This window comes from Brienomyrus brachyistius, chromosome 3, assembly GCF_023856365.1.
Source record: "Brienomyrus brachyistius isolate T26 chromosome 3, BBRACH_0.4, whole genome shotgun sequence".
Taxonomy (NCBI): domain Eukaryota; kingdom Metazoa; phylum Chordata; class Actinopteri; order Osteoglossiformes; family Mormyridae; genus Brienomyrus; species Brienomyrus brachyistius.
Genome location: NC_064535.1, coordinates 35,843,423 through 35,857,184, shown reverse-complemented (window position 1 = coordinate 35,857,184; position 13,762 = coordinate 35,843,423). Strand labels below are relative to the sequence as shown.

At 40.0% G+C, this 13,762-nt stretch overlaps 3 protein-coding genes across 8 annotated transcripts in view; 2 read left to right on the top strand and 1 right to left on the bottom strand.

Annotated features, from left to right (window-relative positions):
* Nucleotides 1-13,762, top strand: part of LOC125739323 (uncharacterized) — a 112,392-nt gene that overhangs the window by 12,626 nt on the left and 86,004 nt on the right. The window lies entirely within an intron of this gene.
* The window catches only part of LOC125739311 (uncharacterized), a 117,641-nt gene continuing 105,143 nt past the window's right edge, over nt 1,265-13,762 (bottom strand). For 5 of the 6 annotated variants that reach the window (XM_049009299.1, XM_049009298.1, XM_049009301.1 and 2 more), the window contains one exon: nt 1,265-3,978. In XM_049009299.1, coding sequence (XP_048865256.1) covers nt 2,099-3,967 — 1,869 coding nt within the window. In that variant the 5' untranslated portion in view covers nt 3,968-3,978 and the 3' untranslated portion in view covers nt 1,265-2,098. Of the gene's footprint in view, nt 3,979-5,639; nt 5,979-13,762 lie in introns of those variants that run through there. The other variant, XM_049009283.1, reaches the window with a different exon arrangement.
* On the top strand, nt 10,993-13,003 carry LOC125739325 (uncharacterized). The gene is made up of 2 exons (XM_049009329.1): nt 10,993-11,611; nt 12,246-13,003. The coding sequence occupies exons 1-2, from the start codon at nt 11,113-11,115 to the stop codon at nt 12,749-12,751; spliced, it is 1,005 nt and encodes a 334-aa protein (XP_048865286.1). The 5' UTR covers nt 10,993-11,112; the 3' UTR covers nt 12,752-13,003.

Below are 13,762 nucleotides of genomic sequence, written 5' to 3'. Positions count from 1 at the left end.
ATAGCCCTATCAAATCTGCCCCCCCAATCATCCCCTATGTCTAACTGGTGAATTCTCTCCTGCCCCTTCACTGTGTGGTGAGCATAATGGAGCAGAATGGCGGCCGTTACACAGTGGGCATGCAGGTTGAAGTGGTTCCCCATTGGTTCTATAAAGCGGTTGGGTGTTTGAAAGAGTAACTATATAAATGTAACTTTCATTCTTTCATATATAGACGTGGAATTTCTCTGGGCTGTGGGAAGTGTAGTGTTTAGATTTTGGACATAATTACTTCACCTTTTCAAACTGTGTCTTTTTCAGTTAATGGAGCTATTGAAACTGAACTAAAAATCAGTACATGAATTCAAATTCATGAATACATAGTTAAATTACAGGCTGCCATTCAAAGAATATAACAAGAAATCAACCAGCAACAATGAATTCAATATCAGTGAAGATGGTCTTTTCCATTTTTTAGGCCTTATGGAAAATAAGTCATATTTGAGGGCCCGTTGCACACACACACACACACCTTGCCATACCTTCTCGGACAAACCAGCTAAGATTCCTACGGAAACCTCAATTATCTGTAGGACTTTTGCTGTAGACTGACCTCTTAAAAGTTACATAATAGGCCAGTTGTCCATGGGGATGCTTTGTATATCACTCAGATTTATTAATGTTTGTCTCAGATAATGTCGAGCCGTAGTTTCTGGAATAGTAGTTATAGAATATGGATGGTTGGATGGATGGATGGATGGATCACATTACCTGTTTTTTTTAGTTAGTTCTTGTTTCCCTCATTCACTTTCGACCTCGTGCTCCTTCTATTTTGCAGTGTATTAAGTTTCCCCAATAATCCACTCAGTTGTCTTGAAGCTGCAAGTCGGATCGTCACCTTCTTGTCCCACCTGTGCCATGGCATGTCGTACTAGCTACAGATAGGTGCCCATACGCGGTAGAAGGGAATACAAGACTGAGTTCATTGTGATTGCAATGATTTTTGTATTTTTGATTAGGAATTTTAAATATATCTTTTTACAACGTATAAATTAGCCTGCCTTGTTATTCAGACACGTCGATGTACGCAGTGCGTTTGGTTTACACGTTTTCTCAGTTGTGCTTGCTCTTAATAATAATCTCAGAACAAATTCTGTTTTCTCTGCTATACCAAAATTGCACAAATAAGACGCTACTTTGCATATTAATAGTAAAGTAAGCAGCACCGTAGCTAGCCTCCAAAATGAATCAGTAACTGCTCTGTAAAGAACACAGGAAAGTAGTGTGTGGCTGGATCCCAGTGCTTTATTAGCAGAGACAGTAATGGATGCCCTGAGGTGGCTCAAGCTTCCCGATCTCTGGACTTTGCTCTATGTCGTTAAAATACATTCCCCTGTTACAAGCTGGTTGACATACAAGTGCCCATTAATAAAATGTTATGGTGGTATACTATGGTATACTAACAATTGTATTTTAGCAAATAAAAGTATACGTATATATGATTTTGCTCAAACATGCATGCACATGATTACTTAATACAAAATATGTATCCAGTGAAGATCTTGGGTGGGACCCCTGGGTCGACGTCGTCTTCTTCCTTGACCTTTGACAGTGAGGTCAGTCTGACTCCAGGTCTCTCCTGTACGTGGATCTCCACCCCTGGACTTCAGAAGCTGTGTTGATCTTGCTTGGTGTCACAGACTCAGGGTGTCTTCAAACCTGCAACTTTAACTAGAAAATCCTTGAAACTCATGTGCTTAGTTTGGCTGACTGCTTTGAGAGTCTATTTCCTTGAACGAAATTTTACTTATTTGAATTAATTGCTTTATAAAGTTAATCTAATAGCAGAAACACGTAATATGATCAATATTACCCAAGTAATGTGGTAACTTCTGATGATGTGGTAGGTTCTGATCAATAAAACATGTTCATTTTCATGCATCATATGAATGTTTTATCTTAAAACCATTATCAGGATAACTGTTTGGAAGATGGATGGACACATACAGATAATTCAGATATTATGCTTGTATCTCATTTAGTATTTATTGGGGGTTTACATGTGCCATTTTCACTAAACTTTGGTAGATACTGTCTTAAGCCTCTTCAAGGGAAGAACTTATTTATCAGCTTCCGACATGAATACAGCCTCTATAATTTCTCTGATCTCTTTTATATTTTCCTCAGATTTTGGAGCTGAGAGAGACTTCATTTCGCTTTCGATTAGATTCAGCTTGTCTTCTGCCATTTGATAAGATTGCTCATTTGTCGTCTTCACATGATCTGTTATGGAAGACAGAGCTGTTTTACAGGCATTTCGAATTTTTTGGCGCTCATTCATAAAATCTGGGCTGACGGGATCCAGAGCCATGAGTTTGCCCAGGCTGCTGATCGTGTCCATCAGGTGCTTCTCAGAAACCTCAACGTAGGTCCCAGAGATTGTGCTAATCATGCTGGCTACATTGGATGCATAGAAGGCTTGCTGGTAGATTGCATCTTTTATAAGCATTTTTCTAGAGCTTGACATATCTTTTGTAAGTTCTTGGGGCATAACATGAAGACAAGACTGGATGTTCTTTGACATGAGCTCAGCTGAATCCACCATCTTCTCCCATGCCTGTTTCACTGTTGCCATGGCATCTTGACACTTGCTAAGAATGCAAGCCATTGTGTCGAAATCATTGTCTTTCACATCAAGACTTGTTGTAGTTAAGATCTCTGTCAGCTCCTTCTGGTTTTTCTCCAGGTTTTCCAAACTCTGTTGTTGCAGCTGTCTCACCTTGTTCAGCTGGACTCGACTCTGCTCTATGCGAAGACGGATATTCTCCTTCAGCATTTTGCCTGCAGTTACCTTCCCGCCGTGTTCAACATGCTGTAGAAGTTGCGGTGCAAGGTTAATACTTTCTTGCAGTGCTTGTCTATCAAGGTCAAATTTCTGAGCTCTTGTCAGCAGTGCCTGTATTCTTGCCATGATTTCTTCTGTCTTGCTGTCTTCACACTTCCCTTTAAGGTCACTTCCAATCATGCTGAGCTCAGAACACAGGTCCATAGCTTCCTTGCATATGTCGATTGCAGTGCTTTTTTCATTACAGTCTTCTTCACTCTCCACGGATGTTTTAATCTGCTCACATTGTTCCACCAGGTATGATATCTTTGCTTGCCCTTGCTTTTGATCAGTGATATCAGACCATTTAATTTCTTTTTCATCAACAAAATCGCTCAGCGTTTCGGCCAAACGCACAAGCGGCCTGGCTTTGGAATACACGTTACACACAGAAGATAAATCCTCACTTTCCTTTTCTACAGCCGGAGCTGCTGCACACATGAGACGCATTACTGGTTCTTCTTGGTGTAATTCTGCTGCTCTCTGTATAATGTTTTCTGCGTTACTTATCCATTTATCCATGTCCTCAAATAGAATCTTGCCCAATTCGTTTTTTATGACGTATGAAACGGCTTCCTGCACGGATTCCTCTAAGCTACTCTGAACCATTTGTGGTGCATGTTCCCTTTTTGCACGGATGCTTGCTTCTAACAGTTCTTCAGTCAGGTTTTTGACCTGGGTAATGTTCTGTTGTGTAAGCCTGGCTAGCTTGATGCAGTCTTCTGATATAGTAGATGCGTTCTCCTTTTGCTCAGAGGGAGGATTTTGGAGCGGCTCTTCACTGATCTGACTGACTGCCTTCTCTATGTAAACTGGCAGTTTGGCAACCTGAAGACGGATCTGCTCCATGTTCTTGTGAGCCTCACTGAATGCCGTCCATCCAGAATTAGCCACTTGCATTAGACAGGCATGGAACGAGTCTGGGTACTTGATGTACTTAAAGCCACCCTCTGGAGGGTCAATGGAGAAATCTGAAGTAGGGGAGACAGAGACCAGTTCACCCAGCATGGCTACAGCGAGTGGAACATTCATCAGGTACTCCTCCCAGTTTGCATATGGCTGCATAGCCATTTCGGTGTCATCTCCGGCCCACAGAGCTGCCATTCTCGTCTTTCCTAAAAAAGAAAAGAAAGTGTTCTGAAACACTTCAGAATTCAGTGATGTCGCTCTGATAAATATTAAAAGTGTTAGCTCGTGACATTTTCAGAGTGTATGTCAGTTATATTCATACTCATGACCCTTTGCTATAAAAGCTGCTAAAAGACCAATGGATGGACTAAATGTTTTTAACAGCACAGCAAAATGTGTGCGTCTCTGAAAACAGTTTGAACGAAAATAGTCCAGTTTACAATAGCAAGTTTTATTGATAATTATACATCCACAGCACATTGAGGTCTGGGTGATGTTTTTTGTCAGTGTAGGTGGTGACACCATCTCTGTCCCTTCATGGGATCCAGGTAACTAAACCCAGCTGCCTGCCTTTTTTTGGAATAATCCCCTTTCTAGGGTGGACTGTCCTGTCTGCACTTATGATGTTGCTCTGTTTTGTCCTGCTCTGTGTTCCACCATGGTCCTGGAGGAACATTATATCATTTCACTGTATACTGTGTGTATGGTTGAAATGACAATAAAAACTACTTGACTTGACTTGGGTCAGGGATGCAGTATCACTGTCTACTCAGAAGATGGCGCTCTGGAGCAACACTGGATAAGTCTGGATGGTTTAAACAGTGGCATTAAGCTTTGTCATTGGTGTGTGTCTTTTTGGTTACATGCCATCCGTTTATCCAACTTTTAGCCAAAGTGACAAGCGCACATGGTTGGGGCACCACTCACTCCAATACCTCTTATTAATTTTCTACTGCAAAAAGGATTAAAATCAGATCAAACTTAATAATTAAGCAAGAGCACCTGTTTAGGAAGATCAAAAGACAAATGTAAAATACATTTATGTAAATGCATATGCATCTCCGGAAAAAATTAAGAGACCACCCCATATTTTTTAAGAAACTGCATTGCGTTTAATCATGGTTCTGCTGGCAGGAGGCTACGCTGAGCAGTAGGTGGCTTCCTGGGGCAAAATTTCTAAGACAGCAGTACACAAGAATAAAGTGAAGCAGGAGACACTGGGAATGATCAAGGACTAGACGGACAGAGGGCAGAAGCGGCATTCTAATGCTAGAGATGACAGTCAACTTATCCGGCAGTGTCTCATAAACTGAAGGATGAAGGATTGGGAAACACTAAGTGGTATGAAGTGCACAGCTAGGACTGTTCATACAGCGAGGCAGAAGTTGTTTATCAATGAGAAACAGAGATGAGCCAAGCTGGAGTTTACAAAAAAAAAAAAACTCTAAATTTTACACAGGTACCTGTACACATCCATAAATGGAGAAATGAGTGAGACAAAAAAAAATTGCTGTACTTTCTTAATTTTTTCCAGAGCTGTATATTTATATTTTATAGCTTTCCAATCTTAATATGAATATTTTAAAATACAAATGCAAATTTGTATATTTTAAAATACAAATGCCACATGAATATATCATGTCACAATATACGTATGAACATTCCACGTTCAGCGCATCGTACAAACATTCTGTAAGGTATGTTTCCATAAGTTGTCCAGATACATGCTCCCTCACTATGCAATAAATGCTCTAAAAACGACTTGAAAGCTGCAGAATAAATCAGATAAATTTCATCATACTTCATTTTTTACTCTAACAAGTTTTGTAATCACACATGCAGAAACATATAGTAAAGAGTCAAATACCTGACAGGAAGTAGATTATATACTTGCAGATACTTGCTTCTTGCCTGATTTTCTGATTGTTAAGGAGGCGCTTTTGTGCGCAGCTTTTATTCTCTGCTTTCAGTGCCCTGCCCCCGATCTCCCCGCGTATGTACGCACACACCCACCACCCCGAACTCCCCGCGTATGTACACACACACCCACCACCCCGATCTCCCCGCGTATGTACACACACACCCACCACCCCGATCTCCCCGCGTATGTACGCACACACCCACCACCCCGATCTCCCCGCGTATGTACACACACACCCACCACCCCGATCTCCCCGCGCATGTACGCACACACCCACCACCCGATCTCCCCGCGCATGTACGCACACACCCACCACCCCGATCTCCCCGCGCATGTGTGCTCACCCCCACCACGTCTGTGCAGCTTGCTGCTTAACACACCCACTGCACCTCACTTACTGTAAAAGTCCTGTCGCTGTCCCCAAAGGCTGAAGTATAAAGCATTAGGAATTATGAAATACTTTCATATATGTTATTGAATGGTGACTCAAAGCTTTTGTTTTTAGCTTTTAAAGCAATTGAATAATGAAGATGTACAAACTAAGTAATTCAAGTCAGAAAAATAGGCTGGTTTCTCACATAAGACAAGCATGTTCAATGACAGGGAGACTCTCGTTGAGAGATCGGTTTGACATCGCAGCTGGAATCAGTTCTAGACAGGGCAAGAATGTGTCTTGACAGGGTCTCATTCTCTGCGGCAATACGGACTTAAAGCCGACTTTGCCGTGACCAAGGCACTCAGCAGCAAAAAAGAATAAACCATAATTGTCACTCATTCCGATAATGTTGTAAGTGTCTAATGAAATTAAAGCCTCTGAATCATGAATTTTATTGCTAATACTCCTAGTATTTAAATACAGACCACGAAGGGTAGGCCTTTTACAGTGCCCAATTTTAATAACAATTTGGGCTTTCCGTCTCTCCCCACCTAAATTCTTAACTAACCTCCCTGCAGGCACACACAGGCACAGGGGCTTAAACCAATGAATCACACACCAGCCTTTGGGGGTTACTGTTTGCTGGAAACCAGTTACAGACACGGGGGTGGGGGGGGGGGGGGAGTTTGTAGGATCGTATCTCATATCACGTATTAGAAATGTGGCACAGGCTCATGGTTAAGCATAAGATATCCAGAACTTTTGGGCCTCAGCTGAAGTCGGGAGGATTAAGTTTTCGACAAACAGTGCAGTTAAAACTAGCTTCAACATTCCCTTGAAACAGACCATGTCGATGCAGACTTATATTCATGGTGTTATTGTACAAATTATCTAGCGATACAAATAAATCTATCTATAAACGAAAAGTATACATTGCAATATTAAACTATAATTACTATAATTACACCAGTGATTGTGAAACAAAAATTAAACTGGAGCTACAAGCAGGAACATCTGTTTTCCTTCCTAACGATGCTCAAGACTGAAGATTTTTATTTTTCACCTGCATGAATGTGGTGGTACCCCAGCAGTGACATGAAGCTGCTGCCACCCCAGAATGCAAAAGTAACAAGGTAGAAGGATAACTAAATTAAATAACACGAGTAGACAATAAGTACTAATATGGAAATACATAAAAGTAAAGATTTACATAATTAACCCTTTGTTTACGGGTTAGGGAAGACAGGAGCAGGAGGGCGACAGACAGATTGTTGCGGCATCGGACGCTGTAGCGGTCTGCCGTTGTAAAGATGGAGCTGAGCTGCAAGACAAAGCTATGAATTTAGCGGTTGATCTACGTTCCTACCCCCCCCCCCCCAACCTGTGGTCACAAGCTCTCGGTTGTGACTGAAAGAATGAGATTGTGGATACGAGCGGCAGAAATGTGTCTCCTCTGCATGGTGTCTGGGCTCAGCCTTAGAGACAGGGTGAGGAGCTCAGACATTCGAGAGGAGCTCAAAGTCGAGCCGCTGCTCCTCCGCATCAAGAGGAGCCCGCTGAGGTGGTTCGGGCATCTATCTAGGCCACCTCCCTGGATGGGTCAGTGGGGAGGTGTTTCGGGCATGTCCAAGCAGGAGGAGGCCCGGGGGCAGACCCAGGACATGCAGAGGAGATTATATCTCCAGGCTGGCCTCAGAACGCCTTGGAATTCCCCTGGAGGAGCTGACCGGTGAGAGGGAGGTCTGGGCATCCCTGCTAAGACTGCTGCCCATGTGACCTGACCCCAGATAATCAGGAGATAATGGATGGATGGATAATTAGCCTATTTTTTATACCCATGCAACCACATGCTGAAGTTAAAAGAAATTCTGTTCTAATTTTACTCTATTATCTTTTATCCATCGATTCCTTTTTTCATGTTAAGTAACATGAATTCTGATAAATGCCATACATCCTGTTTAATGTCATGTGAAAAAGCCTGAAATTCAACTCTGAGACGTGAAGGGAGCTGCTCATTATGAAAGAATTTACAGCACAGTGGTAATTTGGAAAACCATCTGTCAACAAGCTCTACGGTGAAAAGCTATTAAATCATGTTCCCAGGGGCAAATCTCATGTCAGATATGTCAAAAGAACAGGAATGCACTCATTTTTTGTATATTTTTATTTCATTTGTATAAATTTATCTACCTGTATCTGAGGTACATTTTCGTAGGTCAGCTCATTGAAATTCATTCCATAAAAATGATAATACATTTATTGGGTAAAAACATCTAATCTGCGGGTGATATACGTTTGATTTCGCTTTAAATCTCTGACATTAATGTAAAATAAACAATACTAAACACAGCTGTAGACATCTTGATATTACCACAGTGACTTATCGTGACCAGAGGTGGGTGATTCAGGTCCATAGAGTAAAAGTCCAGAACAAGATTTTCTTTAAACCAACCAGTTGAGCATAAAGAGTGAGAGTCACGGAGAATTTAATTGGCGGGTTGAAACAAAATCCCAGTCTGGACAGAAATCAGACGTGTGAAGTCCGTGATGCAGTGTTTGAGGACTTAAGATCATGCAGCTTAATAATAATTGTTAATCAGTAAATATCCTAAACATTCTGGCCTGGAAGGATTAAGTTTTTCAGAAGCATTAGTGAAGCGTGAGATATTAATACTGAACCTACCCTAAATAATTTTGTCTTATACTGTCTGCACTCCAACGCTGATAAGAAGCTTATCCACAAGTCAGCTTTTCACTTGCATCTTTTAGGTGGACATTTACTGGAAAAATAAAAAAAGAAAAACGATGTTTTTTTTTTCTGTTGAGTCATCAAATTTTTGTCACAAATATCTAGATCGGTTCAGACCTGCTTCCTCAGAAAGGCGATAAATTCTACTATGATAGCTGCAGGCAGGGGCGCCGCTAGCAATTTTGGGCCCTATGACAAAATATGAGGTTGGGCCCCTCTACCACACCCATTCAGATCTCTGGGGGCCCCTAAAGGGCGTGGGCCCTTAGAATTGTCCCAACTTTCCCCCCCTTAGCGGCGCCCCTGGCTGCAGGTTGTTCGCATTTCATATGAATCAGTGGCTTGTTTTGTTTTTACTGCATTTTGTCGCTGAAGCGTCTATAAAATTGTTTTTTCCTGATTTAATTATACTTTCATTTGTAGAAAAGGATTGCCCCATTTCTGATCTGAATGTGAATGTTAATACACATATGACTTACTGTATACAAAACTGGATTTATGTCATTTATAATGTTGCATAAAATAAAGAGCTCAAAATGTCTCCAGTATCACAATTCGACATTTCGAAGGCTGCAGTAAAAAAAAACCCTTTAGTGAGGGAAATACTGCAGAACGTCTGACGTTTTCTATCTTTTAGATTTTTTAGTTAAAACATTCCGTTCAAGAGCCAAAGATTATGTTTTGCTAATACCTTATAACATGGACACTTTCAGAGTGATTATTTGTAAGGTTTGCATGTTGACATTCACAATAATCTTTCCCTTTCCAGAGTTACTGAGTGTTATATAAAAACTATTTTCTGTTCAGCAGAATTCAGTTTTACTAAAGCTAAGTTCAGGCTTGGCTTTAAATCTTAATTAGCGTGTCTGTGCTGAATGCAGGGTCATTGAATTCTGCGTATAACCCTCAGCAGTGCATAATAAAACTAAAAAAATTGCCATTTACCTGGACATAGCAAGTCATTCTTTGTCTGGGTTGGGATTTATGTTCAATATTCTTAGTGAATTCACTTAAGTTGCCGTGTAAATCAAATATGAATCACAAGTTCCTGGAGGAAAAAAACAGACAAATGCAAGCATAACAAGTCACTTCTGCTTTTGTGGAGACAAGTTTGAACTGATCTAGCTTACTATGATGAAATGTGCTGATACTGAAAACTGAGATTTCTGTGTAAACAGGTTGCAACTCAAAAAGGTTTTAGCATTTTCAGTAAATGTAGTTTGTATTTGCATCCATCCTCGACTGCTTATTATAGCAATGATTTGTGATGTGTGTAACGTATGTGTAGTCATTGTGTAAACATCTCACATTTATTTTTAAAAGAACCAGACACGTACCATTTCTAGCGAAAAGCTTGATCAGCTACATTAATACTGATTGTTGGGACCGTCTGGAAAAATACCAGCAAGACATCTAATATGTCAGTATAATCCATAATATTAATTGGTTTGTGTGAAGTTAATTCTATTTTCACATGATTCTGAGGTGTTACCATAACTGTCACGCAGGTGTGATCGTTCACCAACCAAATGATGGTAACTAAGTTTTACCTGTGTGAATTTCAGAGGTATTGTCAATCCATGAATTATACAATTATGAATTACATTTCAGGAACACCAAAATCACCGCAGGTTACTCTCTCTGCTAAACAATCATTCCAAAACTAAAAGTAAGACAAAAAATTAGTATGAAATTATGAAATTCAGGTTTAAATGTAAAAAAAAAAGAATACATTTACTCTTGTCTTTTTCATGCACTTCTCTTCTCTATTCTCTATTTTTTTCTTTCTTAAAAAAGAATATGTTCCTATTTTGTCTCAGTTAAAAAAAAAAATATTTGTTGTCTTTGCTATTTTCAGACTTTTTCCTGCCTTGCATCCCACCTCTGTGCGACAACCTATAGTAAGTAAGCCCTAAACCAGGGGTGACCGATCTTATCTGCAGCGGGACCTTAAACTAAGCCCTTCTAGTTTAAAAGTAATACAAATTACACATTTTATAAACTACAGGTATATTTCTTTCAAGAGTATGTAAATTGTAGTGTCTTTCATTTTTTTCTTCATGCTTTTCTTCTCCATTAAACCTACACTGCTCATTGCTTAATGTAAATCAGCCCCATCAGAGTGGGCGTGAGTCACTGCCCTTCACGCCCCTTTGAAATCATGCGAATTTAAGCCACGACTATTTCAAGTCACGACTACTTCAGCTCACTGCAAAATCACGCGGTTGTAAAGGCTGAGGATCACAAAAAGATATACAAGCAAAAGTTTTACAAAGAGATCGGAGTGGAAAAAAATGTCTGGTCAGAAAGTCAGCCTTTCCAACAAAGAGGAGGTGTTCGTTGTGAACGTAATACCGCTTCTCAAAGACGGCATCCTTTGCTTTAATGATCTTTCAGTCATAGTATTTACTAATAAAGGTAACATGAAGAACAAGCACGATGAGCTTCGCTCTTTAATTATTAAAGGGAAGGATAACTTCGTGGAAGCAGAGCAAAGAGCTTCTGGTATTTTAGGAAGTATAGATAAAGAGTGTGAGGAATTAACTCAACAGAAAGGAAAACTGCAACGACAACAGGATGACAAGAAAACTGAATGCAAAAACCTACAAGACCAGCTTGCAAGTCAGCAAAACATACTACTGGAGCATCAGAGATCGTTAGCAAATGCAAATACACACTTACAAGCAACGCAGGCAAAAGTTAATGAGATGCGTAGAAGAATGGAGCACGATGAAGCTGTGAGGAACGCTGGGATCGGTCTGATGTTTGTTCCATGTGCTGGACCCATAGTTGGTGAGTGATACATTTGCAGATTTTGCTTTTTCAAACTAATATCATGTTTACTATCATGCATACACACCGTATTTAATTCCAATTTAAAAACTGGTCAGGTATATTTTAAAGAAAAAAAAATATTCAAAGTATTACCCAAGCCAGAACCAAATGAGTCTCAAAGCTAGTGTACGTGCTGTTAAAATCTAACAGAGCAAACCGAATGGGGCGTGATTCATGTTTAGCTGGAAGTATCACAGGTTTAGTGCAGTGCAGTGCAGATGGCTACCAGCTGCAGGGCATCTGCAGAAAAACATCTTTAATACTGTCAGACATGAGTAAGAATTGATCTGGGCTGTGAACAGAAGTATGTGAAGAAGGGGAGGGAGGAGAGACTGTTTTGGGGAGCAGGAGTGCTGAGGAGCACAAGGGAGACACACACAGGTGTGGGATTTATTCTCAAACTAGAGGTTTGGTTCTCAGGGTTTGTTTGTTGCCTGAGATAAAAAAAAAAACAGAGATTTCATATTATTGTTAATGCGCCTGTTACCTCGTCATCTCTCCTATTGTCTTCCCACTCTGATTTCATGTTTTGAATTATCAGCATATGGCAGTCACATTGTCTTCTATATGATTTTTAACTCTTGTTTTACAGGAGCTACCCTGATTGGGGTTTACCAGACAGATATGAACAACGCAAATGATGCTAAAAATCAGGCTCAAAGTGAAGTTCACAACTGGGAACGTCAAGTGGCAAGTAGTTCTCTAGGTGTTTCTGACTGTCAGACAAAGATCAACCAGAAGACACAGGAGATTTCTCAAGCTAACACCAGTTTGGATGTGTTACGAAGAACTATAGAAGACGTCACACAGCAGCGCCTTGATATAGCTGATGTCCAGGAGAAGTTCAGGAATGCTGTCAGGGTTTTGACCGATCTAGCTGGGATAGCTAAAGTAGGCGAGGTACAGACAAGGAAGTTTATTCTGTTTGAGCCCCTCATGACGGTACTTCAGGAAATCTTTAAATGTGTTCTGCAAATGTCAGATAAGAAGGGTCATCTTCAGTGTGTCGAAACAACTTTAAAACCAATACAAAGTGCTTTTGAAGAGAATGTGAGAAAGATGAAAGCTTTGTGTGACAAGGGGGATGATTACTGGTAGGAAAAAAGTAAAACAAATTCTCATAAATGAAATGAAAGTCATGAAAGTCAGAATTTATCTCTTACAGAAAATGCAATATTACTGTATTTGTATGTTAGCGTATTCAGCAATAAAGTATATGTACCGTCTTATATGTAACTTTCTCCTCAAACATTTGATGTGAGAACAATACTCTTCAAACTGCTGTTTTTAAGTCAATGTAAACTGAATTTTATTCAGCACCGTTAAAGAAATACAAGAACTATAATCCTTTTGATTGCTTTTGTCTTCCTTTTTGGTCCTATTTGGTCTTTCCATCGCCTTACTAGAACGTTTGTAGGTCCTTAGTGACAATTACAGTAACCTATAGGAGTAACCCAGAATGTTACTTTTCAGTCTTTTTTAGGGCGACACGATAGGCTCAAACATTGACATATGCGATATTTCCATGAGTAATAGTTAGATATTTATACAACAGAAAAGAAGAAACTGAAATTTAACTTCTACAGAAAAGGAATATTGTGTTAATATGTTTCCATGTTCAGCGACAGATTTTAAATATGAAACTTTCTCTTCACCAGAAGAAAACTTTGAGAATGTCATTTAAGATCTTTAAATAATACTCTTTTAAAATAGTTTTTACTCTCATATAAATTACATTTTATTCAAATCCTTTAACTAGATTAATTGCCAGTCGGTAGATTAATTATGTTATTTGGCTTTGAATTTACCATCTCTGACTGACAGCGATGCACTGGTCACTGTGTCGTGGTTTTTGCCTTAGAGCCGAACATGAGTCCGGAGTCACTTGCGTAGAATTCAAAGTCAGTCTTTTAACAACGGTGTTTCTGCCTGGACTTTCTGCATAAGTGTGTTCCATGGTCAGTTACACTGATTTTTATACACTTTCCATATCAAGATATTTGTCACAGGCTGTCCCAAGCCACCGTAAAACAACTGTAGTAAGTGTAGCGAACTAAAAACTCCTATGTTGGTACAACTTAAACGGGTTCACTGGTAACCACTGCCACC